Source organism: Poecilia reticulata, chromosome 1 (assembly GCF_904066995.2).
Source record: "Poecilia reticulata chromosome 1, P_reticulata-male-v2, whole genome shotgun sequence".
In the NCBI taxonomy this organism is placed as follows: domain Eukaryota; kingdom Metazoa; phylum Chordata; class Actinopteri; order Cyprinodontiformes; family Poeciliidae; genus Poecilia; species Poecilia reticulata.
The window spans coordinates 5,781,885-5,804,920 of NC_088830.1; the positions used below are offsets into that span (position 1 = coordinate 5,781,885).

A 23,036-nucleotide genomic window follows, 5' to 3' on the forward strand; every position below is an offset into this window, starting at 1 on the left:
CATTATTTCTAGGATATTTTAACACAAATACATTACCAGAGGTGTCAAACTCCAGTCCTCAAGTGCTTCTGTCCTACAGTTTTTAGATGTGCCACAGGTACAAAACGCTGGAATGAAATGGCTTAATTACCTCCTCCTTGTGTAGAGGCCTGCTAATGACCTAATTATTCTATTCAGGTGTGGTGCAGAAGCGGCAAATCTAAAAGTTGCAGGGCAGTGGCCCTCCAGGACTGGAGTGTGACACCTGTGCATTAAACAATACTTAATTATTTGGTGGGTATTTGAATGAAGTGTACAAGTTGCATCTGAACGCACCACGGTCTTAAAATGCCACCATGAGCTACATAGAACATTTTTATACAGACAAAATTCCCTTTAAAATTATGAACTATTCGTCACTATGTAAACGGAAATAACAATGTCGACCTAAACATGATATTCTCTTTTTTAAGTTAACAACCATAAACCGGAAGTTAAAAATATTCCGAGGGATATTGAATGCAGCTTCCAGATAAACAGACGTGCAACATGCAGACAGGGGACGAGTCTGTGAGTGCAGGGAAACACTTTGTAATGCTGACATTTGTTTAAAGCAGAAGCTGCTTTGGCTGCTGTATTTTGTGCCTGAGAAGTTCAAAGTTCAGGTAAGAACCTAATAATACGACGCTACTTCCAGCTAAAGCTACAATATTAGCTAAAATGATTCTGCTGCTGAAGTTAGCCAACATTAAAATACACCGAAAGCTACCTATTGGCACACTTTAGTCTTCGGTATCTGTTTGCTGCGTTTATAGCGGTAATGCTTGAACATTCCTGGCTATTAGTATCAGTAGCGACATTTCTCTTTGTTTTTTAACCTCCATAACAACAGCTACTAGACATGAGAAAGTATACGCAGTACATGAAAGCAATTTTACACTTGTCTTTTTACTTCACATATTACATTCGCTTTTAACAAATTATGCAATTTATTAATCACAAGAAAGGGACCAGCTGTAAATAAAAGTTTGAATAAGTAGTTTTAAAGCATTAGGTTTTCGACAATGCTTCATTTTTGTTGGCTGTCGGATCATGTGACCATCCTAAACGGCATTTGTTTTTGTCCAACTCTGTGTGACAGACTAACATTATAGCAATGGTGTCTTATAAGAGGCTGAATCCAGAAAACGTTCAGTTTTCTGGTGCACTTTTATCAGAAGAGCATCATCGTCCAGCTCAGGAAGATGTGGCCGTGAGTTCATTTTTTACTTGCATTTTTGTGATTATTTGCTTGGACTCCCTGTTAAGTGTAAACTCCGAAAACAGAAGTTGGTCTCTTTCTTTGTTGTGTTTATCTACACGTAGACGAGTTCTGTTTGCAAATATGAATTTTTAAGGAGCAGATATTGCCAGGGCTATTGCACAAACAAGCATTATTTTAAATGACAGCTTGGTGTAGTAATTTAAATGTTTTATTTTTGAACTTATCCTGTCTGGCAGTTTGTCATTCAGAACTGTTGTCTGAGGGTTAAGGTGAGCCCCAACAGATTTACTGTCTCAAGAGAAGCTTTACAGCTTTTACCAAGATGCTCCACTTGCTATAGATATGTAAAACTTAACTAGAACTTTGAGTTCATTTTAAATGCAACAGACAGAGATGAAAAAGAAGGCGAAAAAGGCAAGGAATAGGTTCAAAAGTAGAGGAGAGAACAGAAGTCACCACTCTTGAAGTCTGCCTCTAAACCTGAGGAAAGGGAGAAAACGAAACTGAAAAACCACAACAACAAGCCACTGGATTAACTTATTTTCTTGAACTCTTCTCAGGTGCCACAGCCAGACAGCACCTCTCTGCTCCCCAGAAGGCTGTCATGCTCAATCACCAAAGTTGTGCTGATACTCGGCAGCCTGCTGCTGGTCCTGTTCGGGGGCTGGTTGCTGCACACCATATACTGGCTGCGCACCACATCCGTCCAGGCGCACAGGCCACCGCCGCCAGCGCCAGGGCAGGCTCTAGGCCCCGTGTTACAAGCGGACATGAATGACACTGTGGCCGCTGCACGTTCCAAAGCTTGCAGTGCTATCCCAGAGGCGTGGAGGTTCGATTGCTACCCCGAGAAAGCGGTGGTTGTGACCCGGGAGCTGTGTGAGGCCAGGAGCTGCTGCTTCATCCCTGCTTCTGGTTCAACTAGAGGCAGATCTAGGAAAAACGGTATCCCGTGGTGTTTCTATCCTCCTGACTTCCCCTCATACTCCTTGGTGTCATCAAAAAACGCGTCGATGGGACTCAAAGGTACCCTGGTAAAAGATGTGAAGACTTACTACCCTGGAGACATTCTCACTCTAGAGATGGAGATAAGACACGAAACGGACACACGCCTGCGTGTCAGGGTGAGTACAGGAGCAGTTTTAGTCTTCCAAACCTGCTCTGGTGATTCCTGGGTAGTGGAACATGTCGTATAAGATCTAGGGATCTTTGTTCTGGAGGAGATCCTGAGAAGTTTTTGGGACATCGTTGGTTTTATGAAGGCATAGCTTGAAGAGATAAAGAACATGTTAAAGGAGGAGGTCATTAAGTTTGCCTCTTTTTGTATTGCAAAACAATATCTGTTTGACTTTCTAAATCAATGTAGACTTTGTTCTGAACTGCAGTTGATGGAGCAAACTTTAGGTATCACGCAGACTGATACTCACCATTTATCTAAAAGAGGTTGCAAAGATGGTTCAAAGTTTGAACGATGCCCTGTGATGCTACTGTGTCTGTTCCTTGTGTAATAAGATAATCAGCTTAAAGTAGATAATACCCCAGCGTCACTTTTGATACGCACGTCATGATGCTGTAACGTGATTTGATCTCTGGCTAATAGCAGCTGACCTGAATTCATTTGGACAAGTCAAAAAATGTTATGCCACGAGCTTCACAACACAAAGATGGCTAACGGAGGCGCCACAGAATTTATTTATTTTTACCGATGATGGTTCCCTTGCTTGTAGTAGAAAGATGTCATTTGACTGAGCTTGTTGGAAAAGGAAGTTTGTGAAGCTAGCAAGCTAAACAGCTAGCAAGCCACAGAGCTAGCAAGCTAAACAGCTAGCAACAGCCTGTTGATATTTGCTCATAGTGATGTAAACGTTTTTCAGTTGCATTAAATGGCTACATTAGATTAATCGGATTAAGTAAAAGTACTACAACCAATATTAATGTAACAGAGCCTCAATGTAAAAAATAATCCAAACTAACTCTGTCCCCACAGCCACCATCTGTGCTATTCAGATGCTCTGTCTGCAATAATGAAGAATCAATATTTTTCTACAAACTTATGTGAACTTTTTTTTTTTTTTTACTGAATTGCAGATAACAGACCCCTCCAGCTCACGCTTTGAGGTCCCACTCTCTGTCCCCACTGCCACCAAGAAAGCAGAAAACCCCGAATACGTCGTAGAGTTTTCAAAGCAGCCTTTTGGCCTCGTGGTGAAGAGGAAGTCTACAGGAACTGTGCTGTGAGTCTGACCTTAAAATATTTCTTTTTTTTTTTCCTTTCATTTTTATTTATCAACACCTTTGTTTTGCTAGGTTATCATGAATTCCCTCCATCTTGTGCTGAGAACGTGAACTAAACAAAAGAGGTTTTGTTTTTGCAAGATTTAAATCCAGGATGCATTCTTGGTTTGCTTCTATTAAGAGTGTTGGTCTAGCCACTGGCCTCATGGATATTGCAACAATAAATTTTTAGGATATTTTAAATGACATTATGCAGACATTCAACAATAAAAACAGCGTAAACACTTAGGTGTTTTTTTGTTGTTTTTTTTTAATTAAAGTTTTGATATGTTTCAACATGCTAGATGTATATGAATGCACCATTAAAGCACTGCTGGTGGGAAACCGCTTCCTGTTAGTGTTATCACATCTCATGTTCATATTCTGCTTGACTTCGTTTCAAGTAGGGCTGAAACATTAAAAGAAAATTGAATTAATGATTAACTAATTTAGTTGCTGATTAATCAGTAACTGGGGTATAAAGACTAAAATAAAGGCAATTTGCTGAAACCGCCCCCAACATATTCAGAGCAGTAATTAAGGCAAAACTGTATAAAAAAGTATATATTTAGTATTTAAGATAAAAACGCATATGTACGAGTGGCCTAGTTTTAGCTTTACCTACTTCAGATTTCTTGAAGGAATGCTACATCATTGCATTTTAGGCAAAAACGTGTTTTTTTTTTTTTATATTAAAAAATATTAATTGAAGAATCTTTAGAACGTGCCATTTTTAAAAAGTGGATTGATCATCAGAATAACTGATTAATCTATTACTAAAATAATAGTTAGTTGCAACCCCTTCTACAAGATCTCTATGCTTTTATAAAATCAACCTCCACCAAGTAATGAATGTTGTTTTTTTTTTTTCCTCCATTAGCCTGAACACCACAGTGGCGCCGCTCTTCTACGCTGATCAGTTCCTCCAGTTCTCCACCGCCCTGCCCAGTCAGTTCATTTATGGCCTGGGTGAACACCGCTCCACCTTTCTGCACAACATCCAGTGGAACACACTCACCATGTGGGCCAGGGATGTTCCTCCCATGGTAAACATGCTAATCGTTGCTTTGTTTGTGTTTCTCATCACTACGGCAGCCTAGTCTTTGATCAAGGTAGCACAAATAATGATTTACGGGCTTTGTTTTATTATTCTAATGGTGCCTGCATGAGTTTGGCTCTTGTTTAAATGATGAGGCTGAAGTTGTTGTTTTTTTTTTTTTCCCCTGGTTTGTAGGAACAGACGAACCTCTACGGTGTTCATCCATTTTATCTGGCGATGGAGGACGATGGGGATGCACACGGCTTCTTCCTCCTGAACAGCAACGCCATGGGTCAGATATACCCACACTTAGATCTACAGTACTACTTGCAGTACACACAGCAGTGAAAAGCAGAGTTTTGCAACAGTGTGAATGATGCCTGCTGACAAAATTAAATCCTAGAAAAGCGGAAGTTTGTTTTTCATGTGATTCAACCTCAACTTCCCAGTGTTGTTAAAAAGCATCGCCTCTAAATTTGACATGTAATCATTTATTTGTTTGGGATCATTCCAATTACTGCAAAGCAGGCATAAAATTGAAAATGATTCAAATTGTTCTTCAGGCAGATTTTTTATGTCTATTCCTCTTCTAAATATGAGCCATTGCTCAGAGTAATAATCACATTATTTCAATTATTACTTTACAAAAAAATGGCTACCGGTTCCAAGTTGACATGTTGATGCACAAATCTTATTAGGAATGGCTAATAATAATACTTGTTGGACTTTTACCAATGGATTTTAACTGTTTTCTAATTAATTTATGATTAAAATTAAGCGCACAAGCTCAAATATCTACGGACACAAGCCAACATGCGAGGAAATTTAAATGAACTGCTTTAAATTGGCTTGTGTCCATTTCAAAGTTGCATAAATAATTATGTAACTTTTACAAATTTTATTTCAAAAAAAAAAAAAATTGTGGCTCTTTGACAGTGAAATCTGTGGAAAAAATAGAACTGCTCCGCCTTCTTGCAGTGCTACAGTTGACTTTTTTTTTTTTATTCCACCGCTCACAACCAATCAGAGGCAGGGGAGGGTCTCGGCGCTGTCAATCAACCTCTTGTAGTCGCTACTAAATGTGCTAATGGCAGAGAAACGACTTGACGGTCTAAGAAAACGGTTGACGTCAATCATCAGTGGCTATGCTAACTAGCATTAGCATTCATGGAAAACTAGTTGTCCTCCTTCATTAATTCAACCACCTTGTACAATTTCTACTATGTTTAAAGTTGCCAGGATTTCTAGCCATAGAATTAAGTCTGCCAGTTCAGCAGATGAGTGGTCAAATTTTTCCATCTGAGGGACGTGTGCATCCAGTTCTTGTTTTTAAAATTCAGTCTTATTTGTTGTCCATTGATCACCCTATTAGAACAAAAAACAATTCAGATGTATAATTAAGAGCCTAAAAATAATGACATTTAAGTTCATTTTGAGGTTATGACTGTGCAGTTGCAGCTTGTTATATTTGCTGCAGATTTGTAAACAAAGGCTTTGTTTTCAGCTTCAAGCTGCTTTTTTTTTTTCTTTTTTTTTTGTTTTTGTTTGATCAGATGTGGCCCTCCAGCCAGGCCCTGCCCTCACCTGGCGTACCATCGGAGGAATCCTGGACTTCTACGTGTTCCTCGGTCCGGATCCTGGGTCAGTCGTTCAGCAGTACGTGGAGGTCATAGGTCAGTGAGTGTGCTTTGATGAAGACTGAAACGACATGTAGCTGGTCGTCTGGAACACTGAAAGAAAAAGATGGAACGGCGACGACTTGCAAAAACTGAAAGAAATGGTGAAATGTATCACTTTGAGATCCGTTTGTTTTCTGATATCTCTTCCCTCAACTGATTTTCTCACAGGACAGCCAGCCATGCCAATCTACTGGGCCTTAGGGTACCATCTCTGTCGCTGGGGCTACAAGACCAGCAATGCCACCTGGGAAGTTGTCAGGAGAATGAGGAATTATGGGATACCGCAGGTGAATATTCATTGATACCAGTCATTACTTTTTGCTGCTGCTGTTGAAATTGTTACGCAACAACAAAGGCCAAAAGTAATTCTCAAACACAAGCCTTCTTTGTACTGTCAGATGTCCTTTGTTTTGTTTTTTTACATAAAGCTCAGACTGTTTCTATAAAACACAAAATAGAAAATTTCTAGTTTCTCTTAATTTCAGTTATAGGAACTTAAAACTTTTTTGGAAGATTTAAAATCTACTGTTCAGCATATTTGTCCATTGTGTTTTTTTTTTTTTTTTTTAGGTAAAATTTTCAGTTATATTTATGTCACAAATTTGAATTCCTTTCTCAGTGTGCAAGAAAGCACAACAAAATCTAAAATTGCAGCTCTTGAAATTAGAGCTAAATAAAAATATGGTAAAAACAAATAGAAACAGTAGGGATGTTATGTTCAAGATATTGGAAACATTGCAGTTCATATGTATTATTGTACTAAGAATATTGTGATTATTCAGGATATAGATGAAGCTGCAGTGGTCAGAGCGGTTAATTGAAATGAACATGTTAAAGTCCAGGCCAAAAATGATTTATTAATTCATTCGTGGCATGCTCACTGCAAAGTGTGGTGGAGGATCTCTAATGCTGTGGGACTTTTTCTCCAACAGCTGTGGGAGATTTGTAGGAGTTCATCATGAACTCTCCTTTTTTATACCTGCATCAGAAATGGTGTGTGTGTGTGTGTGTGTGTGTGTATGTATGTATATATATATATATATATATAAAGTGTGCATATATAGTCACACTTCTCAGTATTTTTTTTCTGTGTTCTTCAGTTGCCAATTGTTGCCAAATTCACTGTTGAATCACCAGGGCATTTTGAATAAAGACCTTTGTTGGGTCACCAGCATAATGATCCAAAACAGCTGATTATGGTGCATTGGACACATAATCTTCAGAGTTGTATATTATTCATAACCACTCGAGTTTGTTTGGGCTGTCTGTTTCCAGGACGTCCAGTGGAATGACATCGACTACATGGACCAAGCCAAAGACTTCACCTTTGACCCGATGAACTTCAACACTCTTCCGGACTTGGTGCTGGACCTCCACGCTCACAACCAGACCTACGTCATGATAATGGTCCGTAGAAGAGCTCATTCGCCATGGATCCGATTGGAAGCGTGTGTCTAACCGGGTTCTTTTTCCGCCTGCAGGACCCAGGAATCAGCAGCACACAGCCGGAGGGCTCCTACTGGCCCTTCGACGAGGGACTAAAGCGAGGAGTCTTCATCAAGGACGCTGAAGGGAAGACTCTAATTGGGAAGGTGAGAGAGGAGCCGCATTGCGACATCAGCTGGTCACGTCTCCACTCGTGGTTCTCACAAGACCGGATCACACGCTCACACCGTTTCTGCAAGATGAGAAGCTGTCGCTGGAGGTTTAGACACGCGGTTTAATGCCGTGATGGCTGTTCCTCCAAGATTAGATTTAGGTGTGTGAGACTTCCAGTGCGTTACATTAGGACAGCAGCATCAGTTTTAAATACCGGGCTTGATGAGAGGTGTTTGTTTAAAGGGGCAGTATTATGTAAAGTCAACTTTTTGAGCTTTACATCATGTTATAATGTTGTTCCCTAACCAAAAAGACACCTGGAGTGTTGTTTTGATTCTTTTCATGTTTGAAAAATCCTTTAATCTCCCGTGGCAACCATTCAGCTGTGCAAAACGCCTGGGTGGACCTAGCTCCGCCTTCGAGGATGAAGCCCCTCCTCAGAGCCGCAGATTCCAAGTTTACAATCAGTGACCTGATGGACCTGCTCTACTCATCATAGAGCAGTTATTTCCTTAGTTGTGGTCTGGTTGGCATGATTTTTGTTGTTTTTTTTTTTATTTTTAATCCCTACAGATGTTTCTTCTTCTCTGCTTTCCTTGTAGGTGTGGCCTGGTCTGACAGCATTTCCAGACTTCTCAGATGAGGCGACGTATGAATGGTGGTATGAAAACCTGCAAAGGTTTCATGAGAAGGTCCCATTTGATGGATTGTGGATTGTAAGTAAAACCAACCAATATGTCATTTTAAATTGAAACATTATATTAATGGGTTTGTAGTTATACTGTTTGAACTTGTTCATATTTTGTAATGTTTTAGCAAAGGCCATTTGCTCCTTGTAAGCATTTTTTTCTACCCTACTAATAATTGGTTAATCCAAATAGTAATCCACAGATCAGACCTACACTATACTGATAAGTCTATCAGAAAGAGCTAAGCTTGTTAGCAATATTACTTCAGCTGCAGATGCATCCTTGGTCTCGAACAATCAAGCGTACACTAAAGGAATATTATGTTACTGCATTCTAGGGGTGCGTTCACACTGCAGTCTGAAGTGACCCAATTCCGTTTTTTTTAAAAATGTAATTTGACCTGTATCTGATCTTTTCATGGCAGTGTGAACAGCACAGGTCGGATTCTTTTTCAAATGTGACCCATATCCAACACGTATCCGATTCAAATGTGAACTAACGTTCAGGTCTCATTCATCTGACCTGAATGTCACTGATTCTCAACAAATCTCACTATTCTGCGTCCTGATACGCACAAGCGGGAAGAAAAACAACTATGACGGATTATAATGAGGATTAAATTGTTAATATGCTGCTCCGGTTGGACAACAACTTCAAATATGTAAGCTAAGCTCCACCGTTAGCCTCCATGTTTGCTTCCGCAAACACTGAGCACTTCTTTTTATGGCGGTTGGCAGAACGCTGACGCTATTGCGCCCTCTACTGCGCATGCGAGACACTTTCAGGCCGTTTGCCTGTTCACACTGGAGAACGCGTATAGGTTGCATTTACTGGCGGTGAGAACGACCCCGGCAAAAAATCGGAACTGGGTCACTTCAGGTTGCAGTGTGAACGTACCCTAGGAATTAAAATGTTTATTTTTTCTTATTTGTCTGTTTGCATTTTTAAACTGATTTCTAATATTCTGTAAAAATAAGCTCAAATGGTTAAATAAAAAAAAACTTGTAGATTGTCAGTTGTTTTTTTTTATCTGATTGTCATAACAATTGATTACTAAAATAATTAGTTGCAACCCTACTCTGTTACAGAGATTCACAATAAAATATGATAGTCTGAGGTTCTATTGTGACTAAACATTGTTCTTGTTTTGCTTTAGGACATGAACGAGCCATCAAACTTCCTGGACGGATCTACTGTTGGCTGTCCGTCAAACAGTCTGGAAAATCCTCCTTACACACCAGGTAGAAGACGACAAACAAACGTCCTCCAGCATACGAGCCGTCCATACACCGTTGTACAATCTGTTTTGTTTCAGGTGTGCTGGGAGGTTTGCTCAGATCTAAAACTGTATGCGCCTCTGCACAGCAGAAACTGTCAACACATTATAACCTGCACAGTCTCTATGGACTCATGGAAGCTAAAGCCACTGCAAGGTCTGGACTTAACATTCGGAGCAGGGAAGTTACAACATACACTTTTCATCTCTTGATCTCTTGTTTTCTTTTTGCATCTTGTTCAGTGCTCTGAAGAGGATTTTGGCAAAGAGACCGTTTGTGATCTCTCGCTCCACGTTCCCCAGTCATGGCTCATATTCAGGTCACTGGCTAGGAGACAACAGGAGCCACTGGAAGGACCTTTACACCTCCATCGCTGGTTAGTCGCATTTCCTTACATTTACAAGAGTATCATGATGTGTTGCTGTAAATGACAAACGTCTTCCTCACCTTCACTGTCAGCCATATTACTGCATATTTCTGGTGAATAATTAAAACGGAAGTTCATTTTTCCTTCAAAATTTGAAACTTGCACCATTGGGTCATGTGAATGACGACATATTAGGGGAATTATAGATATAAAAATTTTTAAAAAGGAGTAAGTTCCCACCAAAAATTTCAGAAAGTTTGAGATAAATCTCAGAAATGTTCTAGAAAAAGCTTGGATTGTTTCTGAGCTTGAAAAGTCAAAGATTTGCTTGAAAGATGATCAGAAATTTATTAGAAAGATGGTGGAAATTTCTGAGCTTTGGAACTCAAATTTCTGAGATTATTCTAAAAATTTGAGTTTTTTTTTTTTTTTTTTTTTTTTTTTTGCAGAAATTTACTTTTTTTTTAATCTACCACAGCCCTGACACGCAGCATGTTTTGAAAATGCAATTTCACCACCAGATGGCACTAAATTCCACACTCCTTTTTCTATCAATAAAATTTTTTCTATGGCACATTTCAGCAGAAAGGCATTTCAAAGTGCTTTACATAATTACAATAAAATCGGCATGTGACTGTGAATAAACGGTTAGAAAGACAAAGAATTATTTTTTCTTTTAAACAGAAAAAAAAAAGATAAAAACATTAAAACCCGCACCCCTTGTAGGACTTCAGTTAAACGTCTCACACCCCAGAGTTTTAGTTAAGATGTCATTTAACAAGGATTCTCACACCCCTAGATATAGATTCGTTTAACTGGGACGTTTTCTGGGGGGGCTTTACATAGACGGTATGAAAGAGAAATAAAAAAGTTAATAACTAGATGAAAAGTAAAGACAAAGACATCATCAACCTGCACTCTAAACCTAATTTAGCCATAAGCAACTCTAAACAGGTGGGTTTTAAGTTGAGATTTCTTCGTTGTTCCTTTTGTACTTATTTTTATTTCTCTCTTCATTTACACCAGGTATGTTGACGTTTAACCTTCTGGGCATCCCGTTGGTGGGAGCAGACATCTGCGGCTTCAGCGAGGAGCCACAGGAGGAGCTGTGTGTCCGCTGGACTCAGCTGGGAGCTTTTTATCCCTTCGCACGAAACCACAACTCTCTTGACATGACCGTAAGGATGAATGAAGCTGGCTTTGCTTTGGTAAAAATCAGGTGTATAATGATGGATATCTAAACAGAATTTTAGCAAAACACTCAATGCTCCAGATAATATTTCAGCGATTAAATTTAACAATAAATTGGTTTAACAGGCTATATTTATTGTTATGCAACGAAAGCAAAGTTTTCATTTCAGATAGGAAAAAAAAAAGCGTGTGGTTGGTTAAAATGACAGATGGCCTTCAAATCTGAGTCTGTAGAATAGAGAAGTCGAGTTACTTCTGGTTGATGGCATTGCAACAGTTTAATCTTCCTGGGTGTCCAGTTTGCATCTGCTGGGTGTGTTTACTCATCCATCTAATAAAACATAACACAATACGAGAAACTGTAGAAAAAAACATTGTCTGCTTCTTTGTTTTTCTTCTTGCTTCTTTCTTTTCCTGTTTCTACTTCTATTTTTTTCTTTTTCCTCATTTTTCTTCTCTTGAATTTTATTTTTTTCCATTTTCTTTGTTTCCATCCTTTTCTCATTTATGTATATATTTTTGTAAAAGTGACAAATATATGAATAACGTTTTGTTGTTTTTTCAGCCTCAGGATCCGACCGCTTTCAGCCCGTCGGCCCGTACGGCCATGAAACAGGCTCTGCTGCTGCGTTACTCCTTCTTTCCGTTCCTCTACACCCTCTTTCATCACGCTCACGTTAAAGGGCACACTGTAGCTCGGCCGCTCATGTTTGAGTGAGAACAACTTTTCGCTTTTTTTAATATTTACCTTACCCGTGTACTGAACTCTGATTGACCCGTGGCCCTGTGCAACCACCAGGTTTCCCAAAGACGTAAAAACTTACGGCATCGACAGTCAGTTTCTCTGGGGGAGGAGCTTGTTGGTGACTCCAGTGTTGGAGCCTGGAGTGGACTACGTGGTCGGGTACTTCCCAGAAGGCTTGTGGTATGACTTCTACACTGTAAGTCTGCTTATCATAAACATTAGTAAACGGTGATTACATAAAGGGTAATAACTCTCCTCTGCTCATCCCGTTTTACTTCCAGGGCGACTCTGTGAGCAGCAAAGGGGAAGAACTTCGCCTCAGCGCACCAATGGATAAAATCAACCTGCATCTGCGTCAGGGCTCCATTATTCCAACACAGGTGAGGCTCTTTAGTTGGACTTACTGTGTTTTCCTCACCGTTTAGGGCAGGGGTCCCCAAACTTTTTCCTGTGAGGGCCACATAACTTTTCCCTTCTCTGGTGGGGGGCCGGAGTCAGTTTGTAACAGAAAGTGTGACGATTGCAGGAGTGCCTAAATGTATTGTTTTCCAGAAAGCACAATCAAATAACCTTCTCTGGGTTCTTCACAGAAAAAAATCAAGGAAATAACACTATTTATGAAATAAATACCATATTTTCCAGACTATAAGCCGTCTAGGTTTTCCACAACGATGCAGCAGCAGCAGAGGGGGGCGGACACTCAAAATTTGAGTCATAACGGGTCAATTAATATCACATTTATTACGTTTGAAAAAGAAAAAGTTGCCAAGTTTAGATTTAACTGAACTAATTACGGTAGTTTCCGAACGGTAACTAACAGTAAAAGTGCTGATCCTTCGTGTTGCTACTAGCATGTGCTAAATGAAAATGGGTGCTTTCTTCTCTAGATTTAAACAGCAGCTTGCATCCATTATAGTTGCACTACTGCCATCTATTGGATCCTAATATCTATTCCTCAAATTCTCATAACGATCCCAGTATTTTAAAAAAAATTAATTTTCCCCTTAATGCTATTTAACTGATCGACATTCTCAAATTTCAATTCCCTATTAAAACCTAATTCCGTTTTTATGGGCACTTTGATTTCCAATTTTGACTTTCAATGATTCACTTCCCACTAAAGAGCCCCCTGGTGGTTGAAGAAAAATCTACATATAAGCCGCATGGTTCAAAGCCTAGGAAAAAAGTAGCGGCTTATAGTCTGGAAATGTGGTGTATTGGGGGAGGGGGGGGAATCTAAACGCTCTCTAGTATTGTTCAGGAGGGGGCCGGACTAAATGTGGAGGTGGGCCGGATCCGGCCCGCGGGCCATAGTTTGGGGACCACTGGTCTAAAAGATCTTCCCATTTGTCCTATTAGTCTCTGTCGCTCAGTCCGTTCATCCATTCACCCTATAAACATGTGAGAAAGTTGCAGAAACCTTCCTCTGATCATATTTCTGTTTCTTTTTAAATCTTCTGCTCAGGAGCCCAATGTGACTCTGTGGATCAGTAGCGGTCAGCCGCTGCACCTGGTCTCTGCTCTGTCTGACGACGGTTCGGCCAGCGGCGATCTGTTCTGGGACGACGGTGAAACCATCGACACCTACGAGACGGAGCGGTACACATACGTTGTGTTCAGCGTCTCTCAGGTGCAGAGTTTTTCCACCACTTTGGTCTAACTTTGTCAGAAGTTTCATTTGCATGACATTGTCCAGGTTTGATTTAAAGGAAGTGAATCGGCTGCAGTGAGTCTTAGTTGTCGCTGATTTCGTTTTCTAGAACACGATGACGTCCAGCGTGCTGCACAGCGACCAGGAAGGCTCGTTCCTCAGCATCGACTCGGCCTCGTTCTATGGGGTGAAGCAGAAGCCGAGCGCGGTGCTGGTGAATTCCCACAAGTTTCCCTTCATCTACAGAGACAACCAGGTGAACTCTGGGGTTACGGGGAAGGTCATGTTGATGCCTGCGGCTGTTTAGGGATATGTGGCCAACGTTTACTTCAGCATTCTCATTTATGATCCTGATTAGACTCTCAATTTACTTTGGAAACCATCTCAACCACTTGATAAATTTCAAGTAGAAATGCTCAATTTAAACTAAGCTCGCAAAACAATGAAGCGCACTCCACAGACTGAGTTTCTTAAAATAATACATGCTCTTTTTGATTTGAAATCCTGTTGAGTTATTTTTCATATTTGTCTCTGTTTTCACTCCCCCTGCAGGTCTTGTCAGTAGCGAGCCTGGGTCTCAGACTCACCCAGAACTTCACCATCAGCTGGATGTAACGATCAGATCCAGGAGTTTAACACAGTACTGTGATTCATCCATTTAAATCGAAGACACTGGACATGTATATAATAAAAAAACTAAGCATGCCTGTAACTGACACTTCATTGTATGGGGTTTGATTTTTGCTTGATGCTTGTAAACTACTCACCCAGCTCTGAGGGTCAGCCACTGGAGGGCAGTCTTTTCAAACATAACAAGCCTGTTTTTTGGATGTGGTCCCAAATGTTCAGGTCAGACCCCAACTTTGGGTTATAAAACGGAATGCGGGGATCCTAGAAATGATTGCACGTGTCATAATTTACTAACATTCTCAGAATAGATTTAAAAACTTGTCATAAATGGGTAAAAAAAAAAAAAATCAGGCTGTTTTTTGCTGTATTTATGCTTTTCACAGAATTGTATGAAGTCGGAAACCAAAAGTTTGGAATTTGCTGATGCAAAAATGTTTTTTTTTTTTTTTTTTTTTGTGATAGTCGGAGGTGAAATTGACATGAGTTACTGTGCGCTTTGATTTAAACAAGTTTTAGCTCAAAGCATTTATGTTTTACACACCAATCTACAAACTAGTTTGTGAACACTGTTTTTATTAAAACTATTCTAAATTATAGCTTAATCTAAACTAAGAGGAACTTTTTGGGAACGAAATGTGCAATAAAAACTGGAGGATCATCTTACAATGTGATGAATCTCCATATAGTTAAGATTTTCAGTGCAAATGAAGTTGCATGAGGATTTATATTTTTGCACTGTTGCAGCTGCAGTATTTTAAAGTTAGGAAAGAGGTGCCTTATAATGAATGTGTTTTTTTTTTTCTTAAGTTTTATCAGTTTTTACCACTTGCTAGAAGCCGGAGTGCGGTCGAGCAGAAAGTTGATTTGAAAAATGTTTTTTCTTGACTGGATGCAGTTTGAGATTCAAATTCAGCGACGCTAATTGACATTTAAGTGACTTTAATGCTCATCTGAGTTTTGGTCTCACATTTCCGTGTTTTAGTTTTGCAACGGCATCAATTAAAAGTATTTTACGAAATTGTTTTGTTTTCATTTCCTTTCTCTTCTCGGAAACCAGAAATTAAATGGTTTAAAACAGAAAAAGCCATAAAAGATAAACAAATGGAACTCTTACTTTAGCTTCAAAAGGCTGCTTTTTTTTCTTTAGTAAATGTTATGAATTTATTCTATCAAGGCCTTTCTAAATATGGAAGGGTTCGACTTGGATTGTCGTTTTAATTCTTTTCTTGCATTTCTGTTTTTAGAAATGCATTATTTAACTACAACCAAAGTGGGTTGTTTGTTTTTTTTTTTGGATTAAGAGATGTTTGGACTAAAAATGTTTTTTCCTTTAACAAAACATATTTGTGTGGAACAGCAGGTCAAAAGAACAATTCAAGGTGAAAATTCATGTTATTTTACTTCACAGGTAATGTCAAGCAACAATTTTATTTTAATTTTTATTTTAAAATCTGCATTTAAAATTTGTGATTTGTTGCTTCTGGTGTTGTGTGTAAATGTGTTGGATTATTTGCCTTTACACACGTCTTTTGACATTCCAATCTTAATCCAATGGAAAGTCTTTTGCGCTATAATGAGTTTTTCAAATATTTTGCAAAACTGCAATGGAAACACTTTTTCACATCACGAGTCACGTGAGCAACAGCCAAATATTACTACTGGCAAAAATGAAGTGGTAGGAGGATGATGGTTTGTTTTGGGTGGTTTTTCAGACTGTAACTGTTCACAGGTCATAAAAAGTTTTGTTATTCCAACTTGTTGAATCCATAGCTTTTCTGTAAAATGGCCAACTATAATTTCCCCCAAAACGCCGCACACGTAGCCGCTCCCAAGTATAAGGGGCTTTTTGCTCCAACGCCTGAATGAGATGCTGACGTCTCCTCTGATTGGCTGATGGGCGCCAACACCATGACTGGATTATGAATACATCTCCTGAGCAAGCTTATTCACGCAGGGTTTTAATTTCACTACTAATTTAATGGAAACGCCACAATTTTAAAATTGTGGGTTTTTTTACACTAGCAGAAAATGGCTTTAATTTATCCCATTTGTCTGACGGGTTAAGGTCAAAATTGTGCAAAAATATTGAAATTCTTCTGCACCAAATTTAACACATTAATAGCTGTTTTTCTGGCAACTACCAAACACTCATTTATGTGATTGGCAGAAAAAAAAAGTGTAGGATTTATCACACCAGAGATGCATTTATCTATGGAGTGTGTATCATTTTTATCCTTCCATTTATGGTTTTGATTGGGGGGAAAAATGTGTTCTTTCATGGTACTGAAATCTGACACAAGAGGGCACAATTTATAATGATTATTGTTTGGTTTATTTTTTTCTATGACTTTTTTTCCCCTCAACATTTTTTGCATGTTTCTGAGGAGCTGTTGTGAATCTAAATCCACAACTCCCTGAAACAATGCCAAACTCTTACTTTAGAATCTAATTGCTGCTTTATATCTATCTGGACATAGATGTTCTAGTTAATGTTTATCTTTTTTATATATGTCACCACAGTCACTCTTGCAGTCATTAACAGTGTTGATTCCCTGCTGAGATCTGGTATAAAGTATACAATGGCTTTCTCTTCATTATTTCCTTCCTCGGTTGTCCTCAGATAAACCTTCCACCACTTTCCCTCTTTATGACCTTTTCCTTTTGTCTATTGTTTTGCTTGTCGCTGCAAAGATACTGTTTTCCAGATAATTAGGCATGTCCTTTCCTCTTCACACGGAGCTGATTCATCTCAGTATTTTCCTTTTAAAATCCTGAACAATTCTCCAGGGCCTAATAAATGCCATCAAACCAGGAAGAGTTAAAAAAAAAAAAAACAAGAGGGGGACATGATGCAGAATTTTCTGAAAGGTTTCATGAGTCTTGACTCAAAAGCACAGAATGCACGCGGGCGGCTCTTCTTAAAAAGTGAAAGCTGACATCTCATGTTCTCCTCTCCTCCACAAATGGCGTATTATGACCATTGTAGATGGGGGGGGCGGGGATTTTGTAAATTTCCACCAAACAAATCTCAGAAGTTTTGTAGAAATAGAGGAAATTTGAGTTTGAAAAGTTTAAAATTTTTAAAGTTTTTTTTTCTTGAAAATTTCTGAGATTAATTAAAAATGTTAGGGGGTTTTTGGCAGAAGTGTACTCCCTTCTTTTCTCTCTGCAATAGCCTTAATGCGGCGTCGTATTCCTCTGATAGCTGGCTTTAAGGTACACTCCACAACTGATAAACTAGACCTGCTGCAGACATGTTGTTATTGGCAGCGTGTGACTTTTCTCAGGCTAAATGTTTCCAGATGGGCGTTTTGAAGGGGGCACATAGATCATTCAGCCAGGGGGGAGGAGAGAGAGAGAGAAAAAAGGAGCAGAGGGGGTCTGTCGAAAGCATTGTGCTCCACTGACGAGGACATTTCCTGTCTGGATTTGGGAGGATTAAGTATTTGTGGGGGAGTGTAAGCATGGACGGCATGTGGAAAAGAGAAGCGAAGAACAAGACATGTAGATGTTCACAACCAGGCCTGCGATGTGCATTTATGAAACGTGTGAAAGAAGTTCTTTTCAAGTTGATCTTAAAGTGAAGCATCATTTTTGACATGTGGCTGTTGTGTGGGCGAGTTTTAGGAGTCATAAAAGAAAAGCTAAAAGCAGTTTCATTGTTTTGTTCTTTTTTTCCCTCTGAAAGTTTTTCTTTTTTTTTAGCATTAGCTGTTGGGTGGATTCCTCACGCCAACAACACACTTGTGCTTTTAGCTTGTTGTGTCTGTGAACGTAGAAAAGCACGAGGTTTTTTGTGGTTCCAACGTTTATGATGTACAGGTATATGTAATAAATTAAATACGTGTTCTGATGAGACTCATCTCTGATTAAAAAGAACCCTTTGAAAATGAACTTTTCATATATTATGTTTTCTGTGCTAGTATCATTTTACAACACAATAAAATGACTTGAGTTATTATAAAAATGCTGTATACAACAAATATGACTTTGCAATTTGACGCCTGTGTTGCTTTAGGAAGCTCCTGTTCTTTAGCACGTCACTGCAACAACGCTCTTCCATTATTATTTATTGCCTTTATTAACATGCACTCCATTTTGATGCTAGTTATAAAACAAATGCAGTCAAGGTTAGTTTATTATTCAGATAGGTAGGAAGTTTTCTATCTTAGCAAAACCAACCAACAGCGTCGCTCGTCCACTTTCCCCGAATAACAAGGAAAGAGTGCTCACTGTCCACTTGCTGTCACTAAGCGTCCATTTGACAAATTCCTCTTAAAGAGGCCTTTTTTAGTCAAGAGAACAAACCATTGTTGTATTCACAGCAATAGTTAGTTACGCTCTGCGGCTCCAAACATGCATGTTGACCTTCCTCCAAAGATTCTCACATCAGAAAAGTCCATTTAAAAATATGTGTTTGGAAAAATGAGTGAATAAGAAAATGTTTAGTAGGACAGGTGTGAAGGATTTGTAGCTCAATAATCTGATAAGCTATTGTCTTTAATATTGCATAACTGTTAGCTCTGTCTGTCTTCTGTCTCGTTTTAACACATGCAGTCTTATAGTCACATAGAGTCTTTCTTCTGAAATTAGAATGTTTTCCATTTCTGGATCACTTTTGGAATATTGTCCACTGATATACAGACGATGTAAAAGTAATTAAATGCTTAGTTGAAGTTGAGTTGGTAAAAAAGTGTGTTCACTTTTTGCTCTATGTGATGATAAAGCTGGATGAATGCAGAGCTTAAAGCCTTGAGTTTGCTTAGTTACTTGGAAATGATATAAACATTTAACTTAAATAATATATAAATGTAAAATGTGTCCCTGAGCAAACTTTTATTGAGAAGGATTACTCCATCCGGCTTGAAACTCAGCTCAATGATATTTCTGCCATCAGCTGAACTGTTTTCCTTTGTGTTTCACTCTGGAGACAAAACAGAAACTTAACATTCACATCTTGTCTTCAGAGAAACTAAATTTAGTTTAAAACTCCCCTCCGGTTGGCAGCGTCCCAAAGATGCCAGAGACTTGAAATGAGTTTGATGATCCGTGTGACGTCCATTTAACTTGTAATTCTTTCCATCTAGCAGGAACTTCTGACTGTGACTAGGAGGACAGTCATATGACCAGATGAAATATGATGTTTTCTAGTTTGACATTTTCTTTAAGGAGGAATACATGAAGATGAAGTGGTAGAGCATGACTCAAACATGCCAAAAGTCATCTTGTAACCAGAGTTGGGGAGAAACTAACTACATTTACTTGAGTAACTTTTTTTGGGGGAAAAAATTTTACTTTTAGCAATATTGTTGTAACACTGTATTTTTCCTTTTATTGGAGTAAAGTTACGATAAAGCATTATGACTCTCACTTGAATAAAATTTCTGGATCTATATCCACTGTGAATAACTTCATTGAACTAAAATTTAAATGTTTTAACAAAAAAAAAATCACCAGACAAACACACACCTACAGTCTTTGCTAAAGTTTCATCAGGTTTATACTGAAAGAAAGTGATTTGGAAAACTGTTTCTTTTGCATTTATTGTGTTTGTTTCTACATTTTCATAAATATTTTTGCTCATTAAAATACCAAAACTTCCACAAAGTTTTATACTTTGGTCCATCTGATGATGTAACTTTCCAAGTATTAAATGATTGATGTTTTGATCAGTTACTCAGTACTTCAGTAACCCTCTTTTACCAAATACTTTTTTACTCTTACTTTAGTAATATCTTGGATGTCTACTCTTTACTTTTACTGGAGTGAAAATATGAGATTGAAAATAATACACTTTCTACTCACATCCACTTTACAGGCAAACATTTTCTAATACTGTTTTCTAACAGACCAAGAATAAGAAACTCTAGGTTTCCTCTTCCACTTCAACTCGTTTATCTCGTTTCCTGGCTTGCACTGCTGTGTCTGTTGAAGACTATTAAAAAATAGCAATATGTTTCAACATATAACTCGAGGCTGAGGAAAAACAAGAAAGAGGAGTTTTGCTTAATTACCCAGATTCTGAGGGTTAAAACAAAACCCCATGCTCCTCCCATGTTAAAGTATCCCTGTTGCCTCTGTGTGTGAGAATGGTTTACAATCACCACCCAAGTGCATTATGTTGACTTTAAGAGCCCAAGTTTGAAACTGTTAACCCTCACAGCTTGTTCTTGTTAGGTTTTTGACCAATGCTTTGAAGGAACACGTGACTCTTTAGCTGCTACGTATTTCCTCTTTTTGTGTTTTTCCACTCTGTGCTAAAAGACTGGCTCTACTTACGTAATAACAGGTGGGAAGGCTACAGGTGCATTTCCACTTCTGCTGAACATCGATGTGTAATAGGTTGTGTATAAACTGATCAAATATGAGAAAATGTGTTCACACAGTCGGTGAGAATAGAAGTTAAAATTCTCCTCCTCACACAAGCTCCATCGTACTCCTTCCTGGAGGAGGCCATCCACTGAGAATATGCTGCAATCAATTAATTGTTCTGCTTTTTGACTCTTCATTGATATACAACATACTCCTACATCGGTTCTTCCGTTTCTTCTCTAACCCCAAGTTGCTTGTACTGAGCTGTAGGTTCTGGTTCTGGTCGTTCTTCCTGTTAAAGGTGAGTTTTTCCTCTTCACTGCTGCTACATGCATGTTCTGTATGAGGGATTGCTATAAAGGCAATGACACAATGCAAGCAATTTTCACTAGTCAGTGACTCTATGCAATCTGCTGGGTTTCCTTAGACACAAAACCTTTTAAAGTAATTTGAATAATGAACTGAGTTCAATTGAAATGGGATCTGTGATGTGAGGTTTGTGCTTTAAATAGACACATATCCCTGATCAGCTTTGGTTCACAGTATTTACACAAACACATCTGACCTGAGCTAAAATGAACAGTGGAAAATCTACTTATGTTTACTATCAACTCGCCTACTTTTCCTGCCATTTAGATGCTGCGTAGGAGAGTCCCATAGAGTCTGTCCACTGAAAACTTTATTTCTGCTCAGTTGCAGAAGGGAAAATCAGGACAACTGGAGATGTTCACATTATGAACGTTTTTTTTTCATTTATTAAGTTTGAAAGCAAATGTTTTTCTCCTGTCACAAACTTTAAAAAATATGCAACACTTTGTACATGGCCCCTAGATTGAAAATACTTTTTTTTGTTTTGAGAAAGTGCTTAAGAGCTAGAGAGAAGATTTTCAGTTCATGACTGCCTCTCCTTATCTACAAAGAATTTCACATTCTTCCCTGATTGTCTCTTACAAGGTGAAACTCCTGCTTTTTGCAAATTCTTCAAGGCTAAATAATTCATCTTAATTCAGGAGAAAAAACAAAACAAAACAAAAAAATACTCCCTTGGCATAACTATGTGCGGAGTTTTATGTTCATGCTTTAAAAAAGTACTTTTAGCTTTTATCCAAAGCTGAAACTGACAAGTTTCAAACCTAAAATTATTCATTATTATTTGTGATAGAATGCACACAAAAAAAAGAAAACCTGAATAAAAGGAAAACTTGCAAAGACATCAATAACATTGTAAGAAATCTCAGCCACTAGAAAGTGAGTTTAATTTCCCTTTGGGATTAATGAAGTATTTTTGAATTTGAATGCAGGAACAATGAAGCCCACACAGCATTTATCCTGACTGGTTTATCCACTGATTTTTTAAAATTATGTCTGCCTAAAATTTCCATGAGTTTAGTAGATGATATGAAAGGACCTTACCAAGCTCCACCCAGAAACGCCCCTCGAAAGTCCCATGTGCTGCATGTCTCACAAACAAAGGCTCACGGTACTTAGCTTCTATGTGTAAACATGGCGTCTTTCACTTCGACTGACTCTCTGCAGGAGCTGTGGACAAGATCACTGATGGCTATTGTTCTTGCAAGGCTGGGTAATTCGGGCAATAGTGGTTTTGAGGGTTACTTTTGAAACCAGTGATTTCTGTTGTTGGAAAATGTTTGAGAGTGCCTAGGCCTGATACACGGAACTCGGTGCTAGCGTGGTTAACACAATTACAATTTAGTAAAAAGCCTTTTCAGGTAAAATAAAATCTTTAATGTATGTCAGATACGGTACACATTGCATATTGATCTGTTCATCTAATTTGTAGAAGTTGTATCGGTACTGCCATGGCTAAAAGGTTTTCATAATGGATGTGTTTATTATTGACTTTCATTTTGTCATTCACTAATCACAAAGAAAGCAAAGCAAAGCAATAATACTTACACCAGCAGACACTCCTTTGTTCTTATTGATCCTACAATAGTTGAGCTGCAAATGCAGTTGTGCACAAGCTTTGATCCAAGCAAGGCTTTCCGATTCAGATTTTGGGAATCTGTGAATTTTAGTTCCACAAACAGGATCAGGATACCTGACATCGCCTGTACAGATACCCCACTGACAGTGGAGAACCATTCTTTTTTGAGTCCTGACGCAAAAACCTTCTGCCGGTCTGCTAGTCCACAATGTACATTAGCATGAGTTTACTACTGTAGCTTGTGTTTGTGAGACGGTCAAGCATGTGGTAGCTGCGCTGTGACATAAAATGGGTATTAGCCAATGAAACGCGGCCCCTGTGGTAAGGTCCATTCTCTAATCTCTCACACAGTGATAATGTTTTTTATAATCACTAATTAAAATGTCTGCCCT

At 38.7% G+C, this 23,036-nt stretch overlaps 1 protein-coding gene across 2 annotated transcripts; it reads left to right on the plus strand.

Moving 5' to 3' along the window:
• The first annotated feature begins 485 nt into the window (after positions 1 to 485).
• gaa2 (alpha glucosidase 2) lies at positions 486 to 18,278 on the plus strand. 2 transcript variants are annotated; one of them, XM_081617045.1, is made up of 21 exons: positions 486 to 644; positions 1,121 to 1,231; positions 1,804 to 2,367; positions 3,332 to 3,477; positions 4,398 to 4,563; positions 4,752 to 4,848; positions 6,110 to 6,229; positions 6,404 to 6,522; positions 7,511 to 7,642; positions 7,717 to 7,827; positions 8,437 to 8,550; positions 9,680 to 9,764; positions 9,839 to 9,956; positions 10,043 to 10,176; positions 11,194 to 11,375; positions 11,924 to 12,072; positions 12,158 to 12,299; positions 12,385 to 12,483; positions 13,569 to 13,733; positions 13,864 to 14,010; positions 14,307 to 18,278. In XM_081617045.1, the coding sequence occupies exons 2-21, from the start codon at positions 1,136 to 1,138 to the stop codon at positions 14,367 to 14,369; spliced, it is 2,949 nt and encodes a 982-aa protein (XP_081473171.1). In that variant the 5' UTR covers positions 486 to 644; positions 1,121 to 1,135; the 3' UTR covers positions 14,370 to 18,278. The 2 variants fall into 2 exon arrangements, with proteins under 2 accessions (XP_081473171.1, XP_008434919.1); XM_008436697.3 differs by having other exon boundaries at positions 487 to 644; positions 11,194 to 11,345.
• The last annotated feature ends 4,758 nt before the right edge of the window (positions 18,279 to 23,036 follow it).

Bases quoted from the DNA above. Each gene is read 5' to 3' on its own strand.
- gaa2 (XM_081617045.1), top strand. From the start codon at position 1,136: ATGGTGTCTTATAAGAGGCTGAATCCAGAAAACGTTCAGTTTTCTGGT. The intron at 8,551-9,679 runs GTAAGTAAAACC...GTTTTGCTTTAG, and splicing joins CATTTGATGGATTGTGGATT to GACATGAACGAGCCATCAAA. The intron at 12,300-12,384 runs GTAAGTCTGCTT...TTTTACTTCCAG, and splicing joins TGTGGTATGACTTCTACACT to GGCGACTCTGTGAGCAGCAA.